General features: G+C 45.2%; 1 protein-coding gene across 1 annotated transcript in view; it reads right to left on the bottom strand.

The window, feature by feature from the left end:
- Nucleotides 1-25,500, bottom strand: part of NUP153 (nucleoporin 153) — a 94,991-nt gene that overhangs the window by 55,880 nt on the left and 13,611 nt on the right. The window contains exons 2-5 of the mRNA XM_083187871.1: nucleotides 18,044-18,266; nucleotides 14,803-15,048; nucleotides 14,581-14,717; nucleotides 2,266-2,391 (exon numbers count right to left, since the gene is read on the bottom strand). Coding sequence (XP_083043997.1) covers nucleotides 2,266-2,391; nucleotides 14,581-14,717; nucleotides 14,803-15,048; nucleotides 18,044-18,266 — 732 coding nt within the window. The remainder of the gene's footprint in view (nucleotides 1-2,265; nucleotides 2,392-14,580; nucleotides 14,718-14,802; nucleotides 15,049-18,043; nucleotides 18,267-25,500) is intronic.

Here is a 25,500-nt window from a genome sequence, read left to right as displayed (position 1 = left end):
ACACACAGCCTGGGACTATGAGCAAGTGACACATAAACTGTAATCCTATGCGGAGCTGCTGTGGAACACAAGTTCAGTATGCAGCCACAGACTATAACATTTATTTAAGCTCCAGGACAGGCACTAATGAAGTGCTGAGTGTCGCAGTCCCGTATCTCCTCCCCCGAACTTTCAGTTGTGCACTCACTGCAGCGTGCAGTGAGTGCACTCTCAGGATTCCCCTGAGAGTGCACCTCTCAGGATTCTCAATTCCGATATGCCAAAGTTGGTTAAAAAAAAATGTGCTGATGGTGTGACGTTCAGGTGTCACAAGATGGTTATATAGCATAAATGGGGTATGGGTGAAAACCGGACCAACACAAAACCTCCAGACCGCCGGACCGGACATCAAACTCTGCATTTTGTAGCTTGTAGCCTCCGGTCCGGGGGGTGTCCTGTCCGGGGGGGCTGCCTGTCACACCTGTCACCAGGTAGAGGAGGGGGGGTAGAATAAAGCCTCCCTGTATGGTCCGGGCATGTAGCAAAAACCGGACGGTCTGGACCACCCGGGGAGGCTGTAATCTCCCCTCCCCCATGTCCCTGGTGATAGCTATCACAGGGACCCCCCCGGACAAGACACCCCTGGACAGGACACCCCCCGGACCGGACCCTACAAGCTCCGGACTGCAGATTTTGATGTCCTGTCCGGCAGTCCGGGGTTTAGTCCGGTCCGGTTTTTACATAGTCCCACATTAATGTGCTGATGGTGTGAAGCTCAGGTGTCACAAGATGGGTTATATAGCATAAATGTGCTGATGGTGTGACGCTCAGGTGTCACAAAATTGTTATATAGCATAAATGTGCTGATGGCATGACGCTCCGGTGTCACAAGATGGTTATATAGCATAAATGTGCTGATGGCATGACGCTCCGGTGTCACAAGATGGTTATATAGCATAAATGTGCTGATGGTGTGACGCTCAGGTGTCACAAGATGGGTTATATAGCATAAATGTGCTGATGGTGTGACGCTCAGGTGTCACAAGATGGGTTATATAGCATAAATGTGCTGATGGTGACGCTCAGGTGTCACAAGGTGGTTATTTAGCATAAATGTGCCGATGGTGTGACGCTCAGGTGTCACAAGATGGATTATATAGCATAAGTGTGCCGATGGTGTGACGCTCAGGTGTCACAAGATGGATTATATAGCATAAATGTGCCGACGGTGTGACGCTCAGGTGTCACAAGGTGGTTATATGCATAAATGTGGCGATGGTGTGACGCTCCGGTGTCACAAGATGGATTATATAGCATAAGTGTGCCGATGGTGTGACGCTCAGGTGTCACAAGATGGATTATATAGCATAAGTGTGCCGATGGTGTGACGCTCAGGTGTCACAAGATGGATTATATAGCATAAGTGTGCCGATGGTATGACGCTCCGGTGTCACAAGATGGATTATATAGCATAAGTGTGCCGATGGTGTGACGCTCAGGTGTCACAAGATGGATTATATAGCATAAGTGTGCCGATGGTGTGACGCTCAGGTGTCACAAGATGGATTATATAGCATAAGTGTGCCGATGGTATGACGCTCCGGTGTCACAAGATGTATTATATAGCATAAATGTGCCGATGGTGTGACGCTCAGGTGTCACAAGGTGGTTATATAGCATAAATGTGCCGATGGTGTGACATTCAGGGGTCACAAGATGGGTTATAAAACATAAATGTGCCGATGGTGTGACGCTCAGGTGTTACAAGGTAGATTATATACTGTAGCATAAACGTACTGATGGTTTGAAGATCAGGTGTCACCATTTTAACCTTTTAAATTAAAATGTGCCCTCGCGAATAAAAAATGTGCCCTCGCGAATGAAAAATGTGCCCTTCCCGTGGTCAGCACCCTGCCCTAAAAAATTTCTAGAGTGAACACTAATAATGCTGTTCATTTTTACGTTTATTGTGCTACTTATTGTATAGGTCTGTAATAATGTTTTATAATATCAACCGAACCTCTGTCCGGTATTCCAATATGACGCAATGTAAATGGTGGAGATTTTCCTAATCAAACGCGTTAAAAAGCTACCTGCATTCTGCCATTTGTACAACAGTAACTTTTCTGGACCCATAAACTGCCCATTACCAGAGGAATCCACACAGGCTATCTAATCATCTTTCCAGCCATAACTACAGCCAATCAATTTGCAAGAAACCTTGCTTAAGGAGTGTATACAAACATATACAGAGAACATTGGATTGCAAGCAGATTAATGACTTACCTGATATGGCGTACTGCGGACTTTAGATATACGTGACGCAGCTGCGCCTCCATATGTCGTCTTGCCTGGATAGAAAGGCGAATCACCAAGCACATTGGGTTTTAGGACTGATGTGTTTCCAAGTGACTGGGGAAAAAAAAAACGTATCTTTTTGAAAACCACCACATGCACATAACCGTAATCAACTCAGTGATGAGCAGCATTTAACTAAAACATGTATTTATGAATATCAAGAAAAAAAAAAAAAATTGGTACTTGTTTCCTAGCAAGGCACCCCCGATTTTGATCGAAGTGCATCTTATCGCATCCAATATAGCGGCATGTGATGCGATTTTTAATTGTACAAGCACCCTCATGAGTGCTTACAATGTTAAATGCACCCCCTTTGTCGACTTCCGGTTCCGGCGTTATGGAGTAAGGAGCTCCTTCTCCTGGCTCCGTTCACCGCCGCCCTAAGACGCAGTTAATCGGCTCCCAGAGCCTCTAATACCCCACCAGCTCACCTCTGATTCCCTCCGCTAACACCAGGGAGGATGGAGAAATCTCCGCAGCACGGAGGACAGCCGGCGCACTATGCGTCCCAGCCACCCCAGCAAGCCCGCGCAGACAGGAGGAGGACGGCGGGGGACATGGCGCCCGCAGATAACGGGGAGAGAGAGCTCCCTGCACAGAAGAAAGTCGCAGGGGGAGATAAGGAGCCCAGGGGCCACGTAAGTCAGGGCTCTGAAGCCCCTGTTACATACAGGGAGGTGGTGGAGGCAATGCACGCTGCTATGACCCCCTTGCTCACTAAGGCTGTCGCAGACATAACACAGCAGATACAGCAGCTATCACACAGAGTCACAGTGAACGAGCAACAACTGGGGGCAGTTACACATGATGTCTCTGACATGCAGAGGGACATGAAAAGGCTGAATACTGAAAACTATCAGTTATGGAACAGAGTGGAGGATCTGGAAAACAGATCCCGCAGGAACAACGTCAGGCTGGTGGGCCTGCCCGAATCTGTGAAGGGCCCAGCCCTGGACAACTTCATAAGAAATACGCTGCCTAATATCCTGCAGATCGACGCAGCTTGCAAAGACATGGTGGTAGAAAGAGCACACAGGGTAGGACCACCGCCCACCCCTTCCAGGCCACGCCCCAGAGTTGTGCTTTTTAAATGTTTAAATTACCTCCACAAAGTGGAAATTTGGTCAGCCTCTAGGAGAATTAAAGACCTGATCTGGGAAGGCCATAAGTTGCACATCTTCCAGGACTACTCTGCGGAGTTGTCCAAAGCTCGCAAAGCCTTCTCACCGATATGTTCGCAACTGGCGACTGAAGGTCGAAAATTTGGACTTTTGTACCCTGCTAAACTCCGCGTATATGATGGGACCTCATTTAAGGACTTCACCAACCCCAACGATGCCGCAGCATACCTGAAGGAACTGGCTCATGCTGCAGCTGCAGACATAACGGATGCGGTGCCTTGAAATGACAGCTAATCCTCTCCAGGAGTTTTAGGAACAAAGCATCGACAGCACCATCTCCCACACTTAACCACGGCTCCACTTCCCCCCCCCCCCCCACCTCCTCAGGAAATCTTTCTATACTCAGTAGCGGATATGGACTTTGCCAAGACAAGGTTATATATCTGAACTTCACTGCCACATTTAGAGACGAACTCCGTGAAGCTCCCGGCTGAGTGAAAAATTTGACCAAGACACACCTCATGATGAAAGTGCAAGATATACTCCAGCCTTGACTTGCATCCTATCTCTCCCACTTGGAACAGACCAATGGATTTTTGATACTTACACAGGAATGTGAGAACTATCTGAGATATGTTCCCATCTGAAGCTGACTCTTCCTCCCATCCCCCCCCCCCCTTTACCCCCCCCCCCACCTCCTTCCCCCCCCCCCTCACCTACCCTCTTTCCCCCCACCCCCCCCCCCCCACCCCCATCCCCCTTGATTCGGCTAAAGGCGGGTGGACGGAGCCAATTGCCGGTTATAGAAATTGTATTAGGAATGTTAAAGTATGACGGAAGTCTAGCCTGGGGAATTTTTCCCTCGAGGCATTATGTCTTTAGGTCTAGTTTACCTAAAATTGTAAGGTTAAGTTGTGTATTGTCTTTTTCTTTTTCTTTTTCTACTTTTCTTCTCACCTCTTTCTCTTTTCTGTCTATTCTCTCTCCCTTCCCAACGCCCCCCCCCTCCCCACCTCAAAACAGCCACTTACCCATGGAAAGTGTGTTACAGTCGTTAGGATCACTAATTACCTTGATACTGGGTCCTTCTAAACAAAATCCGCTACGATGGCGGGTCACGAGATGTCGCTATACAACGCAGTTTGACCATGCCTGATCTGTCCATATGCACGTGGAATGTAGGGGGAATAAATTCCCCTGTGAAACGCAGGAAAATTTTAATATATTTGACTAAAAATAATGTTGATTTGGCCTTATTACAGGAGACTCATCTGACGGCCCCTGAGACTCAAAAGCTACAGATGCTGGGATGGACGGTGGTGGCGGCATCACCATTCACATCTAAAGCACGCGGCGTGGTAATATTAGCTAAAAGATCCCTCCCCATGGAAATTGTGAAGACAGTCACTGACGCTGAAGGAAGGTATGTGTTGGCATCTGTCTGCATTGCGGGTAAGACTTACACACTGACAAACATTTATGCCCCCACTCCTTATTCTAAATCCTTTATGAAATCCATAATAGCTATACTTTCCCCGTACATGAACCAAAACCTCATAATAGGTGGAGACCTTAACATAGTCGCCTCTCCCATACTAGACAGGTCAAATACAAAGGCCAAACCCCCTCCCTTACCCAAGATAGGCATACAACTCTTACAAGACTCCTTACAGATCATAGATGTATGGAGGGCACATCATCCGCTGGATAGGGATTATACCTGTTTATCGGCTGCCCATGGGACCCTATCCCGTATAGACTATATCTTCTTGTCTCACACCATCTTCCCCTATTCTACCAGATCGGACATAGGCCCAATAACAATTTCAGATCATGCAATGGTCACCGCACACCTCCATATACCAGACGGCCCTGGGTCAAACAGAGTCTGGAGATTCCCAACCAGATTTGGCAAGTCAGCAAAATTCAGAGATTTACTGCTCAAGGAAATTCAGCAATATACCACTCAGAACGCTGAGACAGCTGAACACAACCCTACCCTTTTCTGGATGGCTCTGAAACCAGTAATAAGAGGCTTTATCATTTCCTACGCGGCTGCCACAAACAAACATTATTCCACACGATATCGCACACTGCAGAATGAGCTGACTGCAGCCTTTCAAAGTTATAAATCCTCTCCTTCCTCAAGTCTGAAACAGGCATACCTACTGGCTAAGACTCACTTTGAGGAATACCTGGCGGATATGGGCGACAGATATTTATTCACGGTGAATTACAAATTTCACCGGTTCGGAAATAAGACAGGCACCCTGCTATCCAATCTGCTAAAAGGCACACATAAACCCGCAGTAGTACAACCCCTACGCACGGACAATGGCTCCTTGACACAGACCAATGAACAAATAGCCCAAACGATGCATCAATTTTATAAAAAACTATATACATCCTCCCTGTCCCATGAGGAAGCGTCGTGCTCATCCTTAACCAGTGCACCTCGCCTCCCCTCACAAGACTGGGATTCTCTCACATATCCCACACTAACAGAATCAATGTCCAACTCTCTAACTGCGAACATATCAGAAGGAGAAGTAGAAGCAGCGATTAAAGGCTTGAAAGCCAATAAAGCCCCAGGCCCAGATGGGTTCAGTGGAGAATTCTATAAAATACTGTCCCCACTGCTCACCCCAATACTGACAAAATTTCTAAATGCCATGCTCAAAGACCCCACCCCCCCACTACACTTTAATTCGGCAATTTTAAAAATCCTCCCGAAACCCGATAGAGATCTATCACTTCCCAGCTCCTACAGGCCTATATCGCTCCTAAACCTGGATTATAAATTACTAGCTAAAATAATTGCCATGAGACTTAAAATTAGCCTCCCCTCGATAATTCACCCCGATCAAACGGGATTCATAGCAGGACGTCACTCAGTAGTGAACGTAAGGAAGGTAATAGCTGCACTGGCGGCGCATGACTCCCCGACTCACCCCACACAAGGAGCAATACTTTCCCTCGACGCCGAAAAGGCATTTGACCTTATAGAATGGCCACACCTATACGAATCCCTCTGCAAATTCCAATTCCCTACCCAGTTCATTAGGCTTATACAACTGCTCTATCACAAACCGCAAACACAAATTGCCTGCAATGGGCACCTCTCAGAACCATTTGAAATAGAAAAAGGGACAAGACAGGGTTGCCCGCTGTCACCAATGTTGTTCGCCATAGCCCTCGAACCATTGGCAATGATGTTGAGAGCGTCCACAGAGTACAAAGGCATGCAAATCGGCAGTGCAGAGCTAAAGATAGCATTGTTTGCCGATGACATGCTTCTTTTTATAGCTAACCCTATAAACTCAATACCAGAGATTCTGAGACTTATAGGAATATTCGGGGCCAGAGCAGGCTACAAAATCAATGTTACTAAATCAGAACTTCTCCCCCTCAATCTTCCACCTGATGTCACCCTAAATATAGAAACTTCCACTCAACTCAAAATAACGCAAACCCATTTTAAATACCTGGGCATACAAGTCCCCCCAAAACATTCCAACATCTACGCCCTAAACTTCTCTAGGATCATTAGTGGTCTTACAACCAAACTAGAGGGTTGGGCGGACCTCCCATTATCATTATTAGGCCGAATTGCAGTGGTGAAGGCTATCGTCTTCCCCAAAATATTCTACATAATGCAGCTCCTCCCATTCTTGATATCCAAAAAAGATAACCAGTCATTAAGAAAAGCGATGACAAAATTTGTTTGGCAGGGAAAAAAACCAAAGATTGCGTTTTCCAAACTCGCAATGTCCAGAGAGGAGGGGGCACGGGACTACCAGACATCCACTCCTACTCGATAGCTGTCCTTATGAGACATGCAGCAGATTGGCTGCTAGGACAGAGTCAATATACTGACTTAGACTTTGACTGGTGTGTCTTTCGCCCATATTCGCCAGGTGCACTGTTGCATATTAAGAAAAGCCTAATCCCACCAGACATCTTCCACCATCCCCTGTTCCATGACACATACATTGCCTGGATAACACTCAACAAGAAGCTAAAGGAATCCCACACAGCGACCCCATATATAGCTTTGTGGGGAAATCCATCATTCACCCCATCCTTACAAAACACCAGATTCCTGCAGTGGAGGGAAAAAGGTCTATCTTCAGCAAATCAGGTGTTTGACCCAGGTGGCGGTTCACTGCTCTCATTCCAGGATCTAAAAGACAAATACTCACTACACAACTCTAACTTCTTTATGTACCTGCAAGTCAGACACTATCTACAAGCATTAAACTTACCCCCCCCCCCCCCCCCCCCCGCGCAAGCAAGAACAAACACTATTTTGAGAGTTCTAAAAAGATGGGAGAGGCAGCCCTACAGACTCAAACATGTATATTCCCTCATAGTCGACATCCCAGCCACCCCACACATGGTCAAGCTTGCAGACAGATGGCAACAGGATATTGGGGGCAACATCACTGGGGACGCACTGATGGAGGGCTTCACCACCACCATGAAGTCTCTTCATTCAGCATATCTGCAAGAGGTCCACTTACGAACGATTCACAGGGCCTACATGCCTCCCAGCGTCAGGGCTCATTTCATATCGGGTGACGAAGGGAGATGTACAAAATGCGGAAAAGTATCGGCTTCCCTTATGCACTGCTTTTGGGACTGCCCCAAGATCAGGAGATTTTGGAACAAAATATTCGCATTCCTAAAATCAAAACTAAATCTTAGCTTAGCTCCTACACCCGCGGCTTGTATATGTCTGAGGTTTACGGGGTGGTTAGATGAGTCTCAACTAGAGGACCTTGGCCCGCTACTCACTATACTTTTCACTATTTCAAAAAAACTAATCCTCAAGCATTGGACGGTCAGGTCTGGCCCGCTAATAAGCGATTTGCACAGAATGACCCTGCAGCAAATGTACTATGACCGCAAATACCTCTATTCAACATATAGCAAAGGAGACTCAAGATTTCGCAAGAAGTGGGGATATTACATCTCCACTCTAGATACGGACACACAAACAAAAATCTACCAATTCTCCGACCACCAGGAATGGTCCCTGCTTAGACACACCACACAGCAACTATTGAATTTCAGATAGTTCAGGCAGGGTAGTTAAATGATTAGAAGAGTTCATAAATCACATCTGGAATAGCACTGTTGGTAATTGTCCTTCGATGTAATCTTCATCACAGTGGAGACTAGGTTACGCTCGTTGACCCCCCCCCCCCCCCCCATAGGGGAAAATTGATAGACACAGTATCAAGCCCGATATAACAAACACACTAGATATCTTATACCCTCCCCCCCCCCCCCCTGACCACCTACCCCGCCTCCCCTTCTTTCTTTTTCTCCCTAACCACTTTACTTTCTCTCTTCTCTATACTTAGTTGTTAAGTTAGTAGTCACTGACAGGTAGATAGGTAGAAGGGCAAGCACGGTTAATATATTCACATGTGGAAAGCGAAATGTTAAAATCACGAAGAAATGGTCATGATAGCCCTACGGAATCTAGCTCTAGGAGTGAGCTCTTCTTTTTCCAGGAACATTCCCAAACACATCCGAAGGTTCATGACCTGAACAGTCCTCAAACTTTCCATTGGATGTATTTAGTGAACCCCCACCGTGTATGACTTAAGGAATTAATTCATTCTTCACTACCAATTTATTGTACTACAATTCATTGTACTACTTATTGTATTACTTTTATTGAAAATCAATAAAATTGTTTATTCAAAAAAAAAAAAAAAAAAAATGCACCCCCTTTGTCAACGCCACCCCCACTATCAACGTCAACCCGAAGCATGGCGAGCGCAGCGGTAAGTGTCATCCGAGCTTTTCATATCCCACTATCCAAGTTGGCGTGGAGTTGATTTCAGATATTGTGGAGAGCGCAGCGAGCCCCGCGAGGGGACACTGATTACTTTACATGTATTCCGCGTCCCCTCGCCGCACTTTGGGCTCGGTGCCTCGCCGCGATTCGGTCTCTAAACTCGATGTGGATAGTGGGGGTATGAAAAGGTCGGAGTACGCATACCGCCACGCTTCGGGTAGGCGTTTATAGTGGGGTGGCGTTGACAATGGGGATGCATTTAACATTGTAAGCAACCATCAGGGTACTTGTACAATTAAAAAAAAAAAAAAAAAAAAAAAAAAAAAAAATCACATGCCATTTGCTGGCATGCTATATTTCATTGTGCAAGCACTCCTGTTAATTTAACGGGAAGATCGTATCGCACACCACTAAATACGGTATGCGATGGGTGCCGTGCAGAACAGATGTACTGGCTCCTCCTCTCTACATCCCCACCCACAAGAAAGTTATGTGCCCGAAAGAGGATGAACGTATGCGATGGGTGCCGTGCAGAACAGATGTACTGGCTCCTCCTCTCTACATCCCCACCCACAAGAAAGTTATGTGCCCGAAAGAGGATGAACGTAAGCAAGAAGAGGATGCGATACATGATATGTGGCGAAATTCATATCAGCACACCTCACCTCAAACAATAATAATAACTGTCAACAACTTGTGACTGTTATATTAAAAAATACAATAAAATGTTAACAGTGACAACATCGTAACAGGTTATCCAAGTCACTCCCAACGCTCAATGACAACCAGATACAGTAAGAACTCTGCACTGAGGTGGGCGCCCAGTATCCCATATGGACTACAAGAAAAAAACAATTTTGTCTATCATCCCATATGGGATACTGGGGTCTCATACGACGGGGATGTCCCAAAGCTTCCAGAACAGACAGGAATGTGCGGAGACTGCTGCAGCACCGCCTGCACAAACTGGGTATCCTCTTTGGGCAGCACGTCAACCTTGTAAAATTTTACAAAGGTATGTTGACCAGACCAAGTAACCTGAAACACCCCTAGCAGCTGCCCAGGATGCACCCACTGCTCTTGTAGAGTGAGCCTTCAATAAAGCGGGTAAAGCCAATTGTGCTGCCCCAAACGCCTGTTGAATAGTTGAACAAATCCAACGGGCAATAGATTGCTTTAAAGCCAAAGACGAAAAGACAAATCAGTCTTGCGGACACAAGCAGTTCTTTTGACATACGCCTTAAGCATGTGAACCACATCCAAAAGGTTCAGCAATCCCAGGATGAGTCACATTAGAAGGAACCACAATTGGTCTGGTTCAGATGGAATGCCGAAACCACCTTCGACAAACTGCTGATTTGTCCTAAGCTCCGCCTTATCCTGATGAAACATGAGATGAGATGGGGGCTCCTGTATGATAAAGCCCCCGGCTCAGATACACGCCTAGCCGAAGCCAAGATTAACAGTACCACCGTATTCCATGCGAGGTACTTTAACTCAGTCGATTCCAGAGGCTCAAACCAGGACGACTGTAGGAACAACAAAACCCCATCCAAATCCTAGGGTGCCATAGGTGGCTGTATCCTCAGAACCCTTTGGAGAAATGTCTGGACTTCAGACAAGACAGCCAACTTCTTTGGGAAGAATATGGATAGGGCCGAGACCTGGACTTTTAAAGATCCCAGACGTAGGACCAAGTCTAAGCCCGCCTGCAGAAACTGCAGGAAGCAATCCAATTTAAAATCTGCCAAGCCATGTAATTTCTCTAGATATGTTGATAGTGGGACGCAGTCACCAGATTTCTAGCCTGGGTCATAGTAGAGATCACTGAGGCATGTAACCCCTTGTGGGCTAAAATTTGCCGTTCAAGCTACAGGCCGTCAAACGAAGCCACCCTAAGTCCTGGTAGACGAATGGGCCTTGTAAAAAGGCTGTCTTTTATGAGAGGTAGACACCAAGAGTCTTCCACTATTATGGCCTGAACATCTGCGTAACATACGCTTCGAGGGCAATCTGGTGCTACAAGAATTGCCTCAAGTCTTTGGCTTCGAACCTTCCTTAGCACCCCTCCGATCAAGGGTATGGGAGGAAAGACATACCAGATCGTAAAGCCAGGTTGTCAGGGCATCCACAGCTTCTGCCTGGGGATCCCTAGTCCCGAGCAATATCTGATGACCATTTTGTTTAGCCTGGATGCCAATAGGTCCATCTGTGGAGTTCCCCACAGATCGACAAACACCTGGGGATTGAACCCTCAGTTCCCCGTGGTGGAGGTTGTGGCGACTGAGGAAGTCCAACTCCAAGTTGTCCACTCCTGGAATAAAGATGGCCGATATTGCTGTTGCATGAATCTCCACCCACGAGAAGATCTTGGTACTTCTCTCATGCAGGCCTTGCTCTGTTTCTCACCGACTGTTGATGTAAGCAACTGTTGTTGCATTGTCCGACTGGACCTGTATTGCATGGTCCTTCAGCAGGGGCTAAGCCTGCAGAAGAGTATAGTATACCGCTCTCTATTCCAAATAGTTTATGTGAAATTTGGATTCCCAAAGGGACCATTTGCCCTGGAAGTGTACTCCTTGCGTCACTGCTCCCCAACCCATGAGGCTGGTGTCCGTTGTGAGGAGGATCCAGTCCTGGATCCCAAATCTGCAGCCTGTCAATAGGTTTTGAGACTGAAGCCACCATGGTAGAGACAGCCTGGATTGAGACAGACTTTTCTTCCTGTACATTTGGAGATCAGAACCTGACCACTTGCTCATCAAGTCGAATTGGAAAACTCTGGAATAGAACTTCCCGAATTGGATTGCCTTGAAGGAGACCACCATCTTGAGCAGTAGTCTGACGCACTGATGAACTGAACACCTTTTGTTCCACAGAGACCAAAATCATCCCCAAAAACTGGAGACGTTGAGCCAGCACCAGTGAGGACTTCGGAAGATTCAAAATCTAGCCGTGGTTTCATAACATCTGCATGGTGGTATTTATTGTATTGAGCAATCTCTCCTCTGACCATGCTTTTATCAGCAGGTCGTCCAGGTATGGGATGAGGTTTATCCCTTGTGTCCTGAGCAGGATCATCATTTCCGCCAATACCTTTGTGAAACTGCTCGGAGCTGTAAACAGGCCGAGAGGAAGGGCCTGGAACTGAAAATGTTTGTCTTTTAGAGCTAATCTTAGATACGCCTGGTGCTGGGCCAAACCGGAATGTGAAGGTAGGCATCCTTCACGTTCAGGGATATGAAGAACTCTCCTTCCTCCAAACCTGTGATTACCGCCCGCAATGACTCCCATCCTGATTTGAACAACCTCAGAAAGGGGTTCAAGGATTTCAGATTGAGAACTGGTCTCACCGAGCCATCCGGCTTCAGAACCACATACAGTTTGGAGTAATATCCTAAACCTGTTCTGGTAATGGCACAGGTATAATGAGAATAGACTAGTCTTTGAATTGCCTGCTTGAGGATCACCTAGTCCTCCACAGCTGCTGGTAGTCCCAACATGAAGTATCTCAGAGTCAGGTGTAATGGCAGCAATAGCACGTTCACATGACTGCCCTGGCATGGGAGTGAGAATATACACCCTGGCAGACTGAATGGATAAATCCTGCTGCACCTTCTTAGTCTGCTGTGTGTAAGCAGCAAGCTGTGAAGACACATTCTCCAGCATAGATTTTATGTTGCTGGCCCAAGCAGGCTCTTGGGTCTCCCCCTGTGACACCCTACTGAGTTGTGGGGACACCACTGAGCTGTGGTGACATGCATTGCTCACAAGTGACCTGTGAGGTAGATGCAGGGGTGAATTTGCACTGCAAATCATACAGGTTAACTTTCTCACCATTATGGAGACTGTAACCACCCCACTTACACACAACAAACAATGTATTGAAGTACAGTGTGAGTGTATAGAATAACTATATGCAGTTTTCTACCACTTGTAATGTGTGCACAAGCTTAACAAGCCTGTGGGGCAGGACACAGACACTGAGGGGACCAGCACACCCTTAACCTTAGCTCCCAGATTGAGAAGCTGGTTATAATTTGCATTATTAGCACTTTTCACTTGCTGTCTCTGCTGGCAAGGACTTGTTTTAATCAAATCACACCGAGGAGCATCTGTGCTGCGTAATGGTGACCACAGCATGCAGGGAGAAGCAGGAAATATGCGCCCTCAGAGCTCTGGTCCCGCTCTGAGCAAGCCTCGCCGCTTACAATGGCGCTGGTGCTTTCACTAATATTTATCCTGGCGTTATTGCCGAAACAGCGTTTTTATGTGGTAATGTGCCCTGGTGGTTCAGTGTCAATACCTAAACATTCAGTGTGAGCGGGGGAGGGGGGGGGGGGGTTGGGCAGTGCAGTCCCTGTGCAGGGACACCGCCGCCATCTTGCCGCAACATGAACTGTTGTCCCTGGGTAATACCACAGACTGTTTCGGACTAGAGCCAGGGGTGTGCAGCATGCTGGGGGTTGTACTATGCTGCAGCACAATGCCCGCATTTAGAATCACTCAATCAGGACAGCTGTCCTGAAGCAGGGAACAGTTCGGTACCATGAGGCGCCTGCAACTGACCCTTCCCCTGGCTTCACACGAAGCAGGAATGCTGTATAGTCCAAAAAGCAAATACAAAATAATAAAAAAGTAATAAAAAAGTAAATTGAAGAAAAACAACTCTGGAACTCCAGAAGTGTGCATCCTCTCCTGGGGGACATTTTTCTAAACTGGCTTGTGGGAGGAGCCAGTACACCCATTCTGAAGAAATGTGCCTGTCTCCTGCGGAGGACCCTCTATTCCCCATCATATTGAGACCCCAGTATCCCATATGAGTAACGAGCAAAATTAAGCTGTTTAATATTTTTTACTAAAATAAAACGCAGCATGGCCCTTACTCTCTCACTCTCCCTTCCTGCCAGCCTATGATGGCACCTGTGTAAACACCATATGGTTCAGGTCCTGGAGTCAGTACAGACCAATCAAACCAAGGCCCCAGGCTAGTGACAGGTTCAATTAATACATAAATAAGAAGCAAATACAATGTGTTAGGTGGTCACCTGGTCACGGTTTGTGGGCCCATATTTTTAGGGAAGCGATCATCATACTAAGCACCTACATTATTTTGCTGTTAGATTGCAGAGTTTATTATAATTCTTCTGATTAGCAGCGCTTCGGACTATAGAGTGATTTGGCATTTTCTTTTTTCCTGTAAGCACACTTCATGCTATTCAGGTGAATAAGCTCTTAAATTTTACCAATTTCTTGATAGTTTGAACGATATGTAAAGTTAAAGAACAGTCAGTGCAGTATAGTACTTACTGGTGAAAGCGCACTAAAAGCAGACAGGTTAAATGTTGGTTTCTTGGAGTTCATGGAGGAGTTATGTGAAAGATTGTGTATTCGGTCAGCTTCAGGAGACCACAGAGGAGGAGCATTCACACTTTTTACAACAACATCTGAAGAGAGACAAAAAAAATTATAATAATCTGATCTATTTAAATTATATGGTCATAAGATTATTAAATGTGTTAAGAGTTTTACCTTTTTCAGATGCCCGGGATGAAAAGCCACTTGTGGTGGAGATGTTGTCCTCATCATGATAGGTAGAGTCCTTTATTTCCTTCACAAGTGAAAACTGAGAAGGACCAGTGGGGAAGGATGAGGAAGTGGAAGGCTGGCAATGAAGGGCTGAAGAGTCCAAGATGTTGACGTTTAGATTAGGCCGATGTAAAGATGGCCTGGTTAACGTGTCAGGAACATTTAAGGTGAACTGACTTGTGGATGGATCTAGGAGGAAAAATAAATACATTTTGTGTATAATCATACATACAGGTCTGGCGCCTGTATTAAGGTCACAATATTGTGGCCAATGGCAGTCTGTTCACACAAACAAAAATGTCCAATAACAGTAATAATTTGGTCTCCTTGGAGACTTCATCAGGGGAATAACTTAGTATAGATATTAGGAAATAAACAAAAAAATATGGATGTGGGCTTAATATTGGAGGAGGAAAATCTCAAAATTCATAAAAAAAACAAAACTATCATATCAGTAGACAGTTCTCATGAGTTCAGGAATTTCTATATAATATGGTCGAGTAAAGCTGGGTACACACAAAGGTTTATCTGTCCAATCTGTTTGGTCGTAACAAAAATCTGGAAATGTATGGGAGCATATTATAATTAACCCATTTGATCCTAAACACTTGAAAAAAGACAATAGACAAATTTGTTAAGTCATTTGATTTAATAAAATGTATTAGAACAATTATCTATTTTTTAGCATTTAGGGCAAATGGTTGATTGTCATTTGCACCAGTACATTACCTGGTTTTAGTTCCCACCAGACAGATAAATCTGTGTGTATACCCAGCTTTAATACCCTACACACACTAGAACGATTTTTTGTCCAATTGTCTGATTTCCGACCAATGTTTACCGATAATCGTCAATCACCGGCCGATTATATTGGGCGGGGGTTTTTTTTTTTTTTAATCGATATCGGCCGGTGATTGATGATTATCGGTAAACATCGGTCGGAAATCTGACAAAAAAATCGTTCTAGTGTGTGGGGGCCTTCAGACTCAAAAACCTTAGTAGTAGTATTCAGTGGAAAGATTCAGAAGGATGACTAATCTTGTGGCACATACATACAATATAAAAACATTTGTTATAACAAAAACTGCAATTTGCCTATATTTTTTACTTATCACTGTAGTATAGAAAAGCAACATTGATTTCTATTTTTATGCACTTATTTCATGTTTTAGCAACTTACAGTGTACGTAGAATTTTCACCAGACTAGAATATCCATTGTCCAATTAGCATGCACAAACACACTGCAATGATCTACAGATGTAGCGGGGGTAATCTTTGCAGGGGCTGGCGATTCTATAGCCAGCCCCGCCAGCGGCCGGTCCCCTTCGCCGCCCCGAACTGGGCAGAGTCTTCCTGAAGTGGAGACGGGCAGGGAGACGCTGTCCAGCCGCCGTGATACTGGGACGCGCGTGAGATGCACGTGCGTCCCAGTCCTTATCGCCGGCGCACGCCAGTGAAAGGGATCTGGCGGGCGCCGTGATTGAATGAGTGGTGCTACATCTGTATATTTGCAAACTTCTTCACTGTGTCAGCACAAAGAATGAACAGTTACCAGCACCATTGGTGAAGTATTCCTACTACACAATAGGTCATAATGTAAAAAATGTGATGTTTTATGGTGAGCCAGTTAAGCCTTCAAGAACGCCAGTTACATATGGCATTAGCCCAGATAATATATGAAAATTAGAACAAAAATTTACTTTTCAGCAGCAACAGTATTTAAAAAAAAAAAATAAAACTTGTTACCCCATTTAACAAGCTGCATCTATCAGATTAAAATGTTTTACAGGTACTGTTTTATCCTCTGTATAGGTTATAGAGAAGAGAAGTATCTTTGCCTTCTTCAAGATTACAAACCATCTCAGCCACAATTTAGTGTTCCCGCCCCTTCAGGAGCGCCCCGCTAAAACAGCCTGCCTGTGGTGTGACAGGGGAAGCCCTGCACCGTTGTAGATAGTGGTGCCCGGCGCTTCCCTTGCAGTGTAGAGCCTTTGGGACGGCCGGGCCCGCCCCCTTCTCATCACGGACATGCCCCTTTTGTGACGCTGGCGGCCCGGGACTGCCCAAAAGAGTGACGTTGGCGGGTCCGGTCCGTCCCCTTTACGCTGCCCCCATGCAGCGGCGCCCTGCCCTTACTAGTTCCTAGAAGGAACACTATCACAACCAACACACCTCCTTTAACACCACCAACCTCATTCAATTCAATTACAGCATTAACAGAGCTCCATAAAACTAACTTGAAAGCTTAAGAGACAGACATAAGGAATGGGAAACCTACTGAGTGGTCAAATGAATCAAACAGTTCTCAGCTAAAATGGAACAAATGCAATCCAGTCATTTGATCCTGGTAGAGACTGAACTACACAACATTTTATTTATCTCATTATTGTCCTAGTCACAAATTAATTAAAGGCTATTTTGGGTCTATGAATGTGTTAAACTTACAGTACTTAGTAATTTATAGTTTGTGTTATGAGCAGGCAGTGTGTGGTCTTAAGAACTTGAGTAACGTATTAGACACAAAGAGTTACACACCGGGACACATCACAGACTATGCACAAATGTGCATAACCGAGAAGAGATCTAATTAGAAATACCTGTCCGTGGTATTCATTTCAAGGATGAGCAAATTTTCAGCAAAATCCAACACGGTAAAAGTGCATGAAAAATTGGGGAGATCTTCCAGGACGCCAAGTGATAACTCATCAGCACAAACATATAAAAAGCGGTTAGTACTAAACACTCAGTGGGTATTAAATGTTGGGTCTCGGTCTGCTCAACTGAGATTCAATTTATCGCCTTCTGCGAGTCAAGAAGGGGGCATGGCCGTGAGCTTGTCAATTCCTGGTAGTTCTCGGCAGAACGAGCCTGACTGTCTGGGAAGACAGCATTGAATAGGGCCTTGCAGCCATCTCCTCCGTCGGGAATGGTTGTGGGAGGATTGAATATCCCCCTTAAAGGAGGTGCAAAATGGCTAATTTGCACTACAAAAAAAAAATAATAAACTCAGAATTTCCTCTGAACAAAGAGAGTCTGAAATTGGATTTTAAGTGCCACTTGCTGTGCGAATTCACTGAATACAGTTAGCAGACACCACCCGACACCTAAATCAGCTACACCCCATACGTACCAAGTCACAAACCAAAACAAGAAATAAGACATTGGTATGTTACTCAAACTCACCTTCATGAATCCTTACTGGCTCTGGAGTGATTCTGTCATCAGCAGCTGCAGGTCCATCTTCCTCTGCATAGATGTGGCTGTCATTATTCTCTCTGTTCTCCACATGCTCTTCCACTTCATTTGTGTTCAGAGATCTACCAGGCACCTCATCCTTGTTAAAATATTTTTGCAACCAACCGGGAACGATGCTCTTTACAGTATCTGTCACACGGCTGATGATACCCTGTAGATGTGTAACAGAAAGCAGGTTCTACATTTTAATGTTTACCAAAAGAATTCATTAATGTACAGACATTTTCCATTGACCGTGTCTAATGGATATTTTTTACAGTATTTGAAAGTCACATTATGTTATCAAAGAACAAGATAATATAGCATACAGTGAGGAGTGTTCCATAAACATTTAATGTCTCCTTGTCAATGGATGTTAATATGGACAACAAAAAAAAGCACTGAAGTGATACTGCAGCTTTGCAGGTGAAACTCCCAAAAAAAATAAAAAAATATTATTATTTTCTGCAAATGTTCATTTATTTCAGTAATTCAACTTGAGGTGTAGGAGATTATATAGACTCATTACATGCAAAGTGAGATATTTCAAGCCTTTGCTATAATTTTTATGATAATGGCTTATAGTTTATGAAAACCCCAAATGCAAAATCTCAGAAAATTTGAATATTACATGAAATTTAAAACAATTTGTTTTATATATTTTTTATTTTTTTGTAAGAAATGTCAACCCTCTGAAAGGTATAATCATGCATATGTACTCAGTTTGGGCCCCTTTTTGCATGAATTACTCGATGCGGCACAGCATTGATGCTATCAGTCTGTGGCACTAGTGAGGTTTTATGGAAATCCAGGAGGCTTCTATTGCGGTTTTCAACTCTTCTGCATTATTCGTTCTCATGTCCAGAGTTCGCAAATACGCGCTATAGCTCGTATTTTAATACCTTCCAAGGACTCACTTTTTTTAGAATGGGACCCGCTCGGATTAGACAGGCAGCATCGGCGCAGATGGGGCGGCGGGCTCCCGGCAATGCATGAGGCGCTGGGAGGAAAGGGGAGCACTTGCCGCAGAGGACGGCAGCCCTGTAACAGGGGGTCCATCCTGCAGCAGCTCTCAGAAGCATCCCGCAGACCTCAGGCTCCTGGACTCTGCAGCCCCAGCGTTGGCTTCTACTAATAATCCCTGCACTGAAGCCGCAGCATGTTAACCTACTGACAGAGAGCCAAGTCCTGCTGGAAAAAGTTGGCATCTCCATAAACCTCGTCTGCTGAAGGAAGCTTGAAGTGCTGTAGAATGTCCTGGGAAATGGCTGTGTTGACTCTGGATTAAATAAAGCACAGTGGACCAATAATAGATGACATCGCTCCCCAAATCTAAACAATGTAGAAACTTCACATTGGACTTCAAGCATCTTGTACTGTGTGCCTCTCCATTCTTCCTCCAATCTCTGGGACTTTGGTTTCCAAATGAGACGCAAAATTTGTGCTCATCAGAAAAGAGGACTTTGGACCACTGAGCAACAGTCCAGTTGTTTTTTTTCTTTAGTCCAGGTAAGACACTACTGATGTTGTGCAGGAGTGGCTTGACAAGAGAAGTACAACATTTGAATCCCATGGCCAGGATCAGTCTTTGTGTGGTGGCTCTTGATGCACAAACTCCATCCTCCGTGCACTCCCTGTGAGGGTCCCCCCCAACTTTTGAACGGCCTTTTCCTGACAATCCTCTCCAGGCTGCGGTCATCCCTGCTGCTTTTGCCCCTTTTTCCTTCCACACTTTCCCCTGCCACTCCTTGCATGAGGATTCCAATGATGGTTTTCTGCACAAATGTCAGGTCAGCAGTCTTCACAATGATTGTGAATTCTACTGAACCAGACTGAGACCATTTAAAGGCTCAGCGAGCCTTTTGCAGGTGTTTTGGATTAATTAGCTGATTAGAGTGCGACAGCCTACAATATTGAACCTTTTCACAATATTCCAATTTATTGAGATTTTGTATTTGGAGGTTTTCATAAGCTACAAGCCATAAATATTAAAATAACCAGTGATCGCGAAAACCCCCAAAAATGATGGGTCCCTGGGACCCCTCACTTAAAAAAATCGGGGTCCTACTTGACCTTTTCTGGGTCCCAACGGAATAAAGCCTCCTCTCCCCTTCCAAAGCATGGCACATACAGAAGCCTCCTCCTCTCTTCCATATGGCATATACCCTGAGCCAAGGGCCAGCCTGAGCCTATTTTCTTTTTTTTGGTAAGCAAACATAGATTTGGGCACCCCAAAACTGTGGGTTGGGGGGGGGGGGTAGGTAGGTAATCAATTGGCAATTTGCCCACTCACATAAAGCAAGATACACATATACTAGCCTACTAAAAAGGCATAATGTCGGAATAGTGCTGCACCAATCAGGATTCTTCCCCTGTCCATTGTTTCTAGAACAAAATAAAAGTAATGGCAGCAGGAACAGGAGGGATAGGGTTAGTGAAATCCCAGCAGAGTCTATAGGCTCCTCTCCTACATGCAGCTCTACCTGTTAAGAGTTAATTGGTGAGCTGCAGCCTCTCTGCCAGCCGTGCAGTGAGGGGAGGAGGGGACAAGTGGGCCATTAACAGCCAGCACTCAGAGCCTGGAGGAGGTGACAGTGACACACAAGAGAGCAGCACCGCGAGGTAGGAGAGGAGGAGAGAAGTCTGCAGCCCGATTCCTGCTAGCAATAAATCCCCTTACATGACACAGCCAAGCAGCCTGCTAAATGGACCACGAACCCCTCTTACCTCTACTTCCTGCCCGGGTCTGCTCCGTCCTCACTGTCACACCTCCCTGGTTCTGGCCCCCAATGCTGGTTTCAGTTCCTCATGCTCCGTCCTCACACCAGCCGCAGCTCTGCTCCCCTGCTGAGCAGCTGCTTCTGGTGTTGGCTCCAGCCATCTGTTGTTGAGGCACAGTGCAGGAGCCAGCTTACGCGGCTTCCGTGCACTGCTGCCTATGACTCTGCGGTGACAGGGACCCTTCCAGCAGATGTATGAAGCGGCCATAAGTCACGCTGTGTCTTCTCCCGGTCGCATCACAACTGAGGGGGAAACCGATCCCTCCGCCCTTGCCACACATATTAACACGGCGTGCACCCCGAAATGGCTGGGTCCCAGGGGACCCAGCTATTCATAAAAAATGAGTCCCTGGTGCTCCAAAGTGGGTAAAATACTCGCTATAGCGAGTATTTGCGAACCCTGATAACAAATAAATGCTTAAAATCTCACTGCATATAATGAGTCTATATAATATATATTTGTTTCAATTTTAAATGAACTTTTGCATGATTTTAGATTTTTTGAGTTTCATATCGGTAGATGCTACAGAAAATGCTGTCTAGAAACAGCAATACCACCACACATGATATAATCTTATTAAAAGGTCATGTCTATACGATTAAAACAATATTTCTAAAAGTTTGTCAAGAACTGAACATAATGCATACATTTTTTTTGTACAACAGCCGTCTGTTTTAAGAGACAGATTTACAACATGTGTAGAACACATTCATGTGCTAGAGACACAGAAGACATAACCGCATGAAGATACAGCTGTTTACACATCCGCTGTCCACCAACAGTAGTACAGCCACAGTAACTACCTTTGTGCACACTAATCTACCCCATTTTCCACAGTTATGATCCAGGGCCAGATGCACATAGCATCAAAAAGTGATAAAGTGGAGAGTGATAAACACGTACTAAAGCACTGTGCGTTTTTGAACTAGATGTGATGCAGTCTAGCCTAGAAAAGAATGTGCAGCACATACTTTTTGTGCTATGCATGAGAGCGTGCATCGCAAGCCCAAAACGCTCCATGTGTGGGCACCGTTAAAGTGAACAACTCCAATACATTTTAGTGCCATTAATATTACACCAGTAAATAGTTTGGAAACCCTTGTTTCTCTTTCATCCAGCAGGGGCCACTGGCATTCACAATGGGTAATAGAGCTGGCTTGCTGGGAGCTAGGCACACAAAAACAAAAACATTGAGAAAAGACTGGCTCCTCCCCTCTATTACCCAGCAAACCCCAGTTAGATTTTTGTGCCCAAGGGAGCTAGACACAGTGGACCACTGCTCCACATTAGCTTGCACAAATTATAATATGTGTGGATATATAGAGATATATAGAGATTTTTTTTTTTGGTTTCACTTTCTAGAGTGATCTGAGTGCAGCCCTTCCCAGCTTCTTTAAAAGCTTGGGTCCAGGTCTGCAGCGCCCTGGCCAGAAGCCAGCCGTCAGTCAGGGCATCCTCAAAGGTGTCTGCCGGGACGTCCTCTGTGTGCCTGCGGCCCCTGAAGCGCAAGGGACCATCATACACATCATCCAACGCCTCAGCGGTAAGTACCGCACTGCGCCCCTGTGTGGCCCCATTGCCCAGCGCCCGCGAGTTACCGACCAAACATGGCCTCTTCCTCTAGCCTTACCCCTACGGCCTAACTGCACCAATACCGAAATGTTTCTTAAACATGGCAGTATCATGACAGACAACTTCATAAAAAGAGTTACAAAGAAGAGACATTGAAAGCCCAATTAAACACAGTTTCGAACTTAGACCGCAAAGAAACATTAAAATACAAAACCCATACCAAAGACAACAACCAGGAAGAACTTTTATCTATCACTTGGTTTAACAGCAACCAAAAAGCATTTGAAAAAAAAACAAACTGCCACATCTTGCAATTAGATGACCGAAAACCATATCTTACAGACAGGCCATGTATTATATACAAAAAAGCACGGAACCTGAAACAAGAATTAGTTACCAGCACTATCAATCCAACAGACAACGGAGAAGGGAAGAAATCCAAAGGCTTCCACTTCTGCTTAAAATGCAAAGCATGTAAAAATTAAGGAAGATCCTCAACTAAACCCACCACCACTTTTTCTTCAAACAGTACCAAGAAAGAATACAAAATAAAAGACTTAATTTCTTGCAAATCTGAAGGGGTAATGTACCTACTTCATTGCCCCTGTGGGTATCAATATGTAGGACAGACGAAACGACAGCTAAAAATCAGAATTTCTGAACATATTTATAAAATCAAAAGAGGCCTTACTACGCATAGCCTTTCAAACCACTTTTTAATCTTCCATAACAAAAAACCGAAAGGTTTTGGATTCATTGGAATCCAAAAAGTTAAATCAAGTTGGAGAGGCGGGGACCACATCAGACATCTAAAACAAGTAGAGTCGAAGTGGATCTTTGAATTACAAAGCCTCAAACCTAAAGGCATGAACATATACTTTGATCTGAACGCATTCCTTTAAATACATTTTCAATCAATTCAATAAGCAATTTCTCTTTTCTTCTTATTCCTTTTCTTATTCTTAATTTTTTTTCAAAAAGCACCTGTTCCTTTAAGGAGGAGAAAAAAAAAAACTTGTTGTTTCATTTTATTTACACTTTTGACATTTTTTAGAAGTATTTTAACTTTAATATATTGTATCCTAATTTTTTTATATATTTAATCCGGTACTTCTTTACTTTCACGGCGCCACTAGAAATCGCGGTCATCGCGGGCATTGAATGCACTAAAAAATCGGGTGCGACGCGATGCCCGCGATTTCCCATAGGGACCAATGTTAAATTTCTCAATGGACACGATTTTCTGTTCAATGCCTCAATTGACACGATTTTTCCATAGGAAACAATGTTAAATGGCCCACAGAGGCCAAATAGGCACCCTCAAGTGTGAAATGGCCCCCACAATTGTTAACGCCACCCCACGATCAACCCGAAGCGTGGCGAGCGCAGCGAGCCCGCAAAGGGCGGCGGTACGCGTCCTCCGACCTTTTCATGCCCTACTATCCACTAGGGCGTGGAGTGAGAATAGAATAGTGTGGCGAGCGCAGCGAGCCACCGAGCCCGAAGCGTGGCGAGCCCCGCGAGGGGACGCGGATACCTTCACAGGTAAACGCGTCCCTTCGCGGGCTTCACAGGTATCCGCGTCCCCTCGCGGGGCTCGCTGCGCTCGCCACGCTTCGGGCTCGGTGGCTCGCTGCGCTCGCCACACTATTCTATTCTCACTCCACGCCCTAGTGGATAAAAGGTCGGAGGACGCGTACCGCCGCCGCTCGCCATGCTTCGGGTTGACGTTGATCGTGGGGTGGCGTTAACAACTTGAGGGTGCCTATTTGGCCTCTGTGGGCCATTTAACATTGTTTCCTATGGAAAAATCGTGTCAATTGAGGCATTGAACAGAAAATCGTGTCCATTGAGAAATTTAACATTGGTCCCTATGGGAAATCGCGGGCATCGCGTAGCACCCGATTTTTTAGTGCATTCAATGCCCGCGATGACCGCGATTTTCTATCTGTCCTAATCTAGTGGCGCCGTGAAAGTAAAGAAGTACCTCTAATCCTTATTGAAAGGGCATTCCAGCAATATACTGGCCCAACTTCTTTTGGAAGGACCTTCCAGCATAATATTGGCTTGAACATGTGGTTACCACCATTTTTTGATGACCACTTCCTTTTTAGCAATAAAGTTTTTCCTATAAAAAAAAAAAAAAAAACAATACAAGCAGGAAATATCTTGAAGTGCATTGATACTGCTGCCCGTGGAGGACAGAGTGCCTGTCCGCCTTACCCAGTCACCCAGATCGACCCACGGCTGCCTAGTGATGTTTCCATCCATCAGCGCATAGACGTGCCAAAGCATTGAAGACGGAGAGGAGATAGACGTGGCTTTCACACCAGCTGCCGCCAGATCCGAACACCGCCCACAGTGCCGCAATAGAGGTAGGGACAGTGCCAGTACTCCCAACAGACCTTGCAAATACTCTTATTAAGGAGCGTAAACATCCATTAACAACTTTTTCTCCTCACAGGTGCTTTTTGTTTGCTCTTCTGTGTTTCCTGCTATTTTAACCCCTTTCTTTCTTAGTACCACACAGTATACATATCCATTGTATACAGGGGATTTGAAATAAATTGACATTTGAACAATGAGGTTTGTTCTGGTTGATAGAGGACCATAGCAGCGTCATCCACCCACAACTGGCAGAAATCAGTGGGACCCAGGTACACACATCTACTTTTTGAAAAGTCTCCCCAGAAGTGGTCTTCATGGAAGAATTGTATCCAAAAAGTCATACCTTTGACATGGAAAAGTATGAAAACAAAAAACTGGCGTGCAGAAAATTTGCAGTCACCCGTCTGTCTGACTTTCCCCTTTAGAATGTAAGCTCTCAGGAGCAGGGCCCTCTCTCCTCATGTGCCTTTCTTAGAATATATAAACCTCTGCCACCCTCATGATTACTTCAGTGTCCTGTCCCCTGATGCAACTATCCATATTTACCATGTACTTGTCCTAAATTGTCTTGTACTGTAATTAGTTATACGTTTTTGCTCATTTGTGTATTGTTAAGTGCCACGGAACCTTTGTGGCACGATATGAATAATAATAATAATAATAAT

The sequence above is a fragment of the Crinia signifera genome, chromosome 5, assembly GCF_055691185.1.
Source record: "Crinia signifera chromosome 5, ASM5569118v1, whole genome shotgun sequence".
Classification (NCBI taxonomy): domain Eukaryota; kingdom Metazoa; phylum Chordata; class Amphibia; order Anura; family Myobatrachidae; genus Crinia; species Crinia signifera.
Note: the sequence above shows the minus strand (reverse complement) of the source record. Positions and strands in the feature narration are given on the sequence as shown.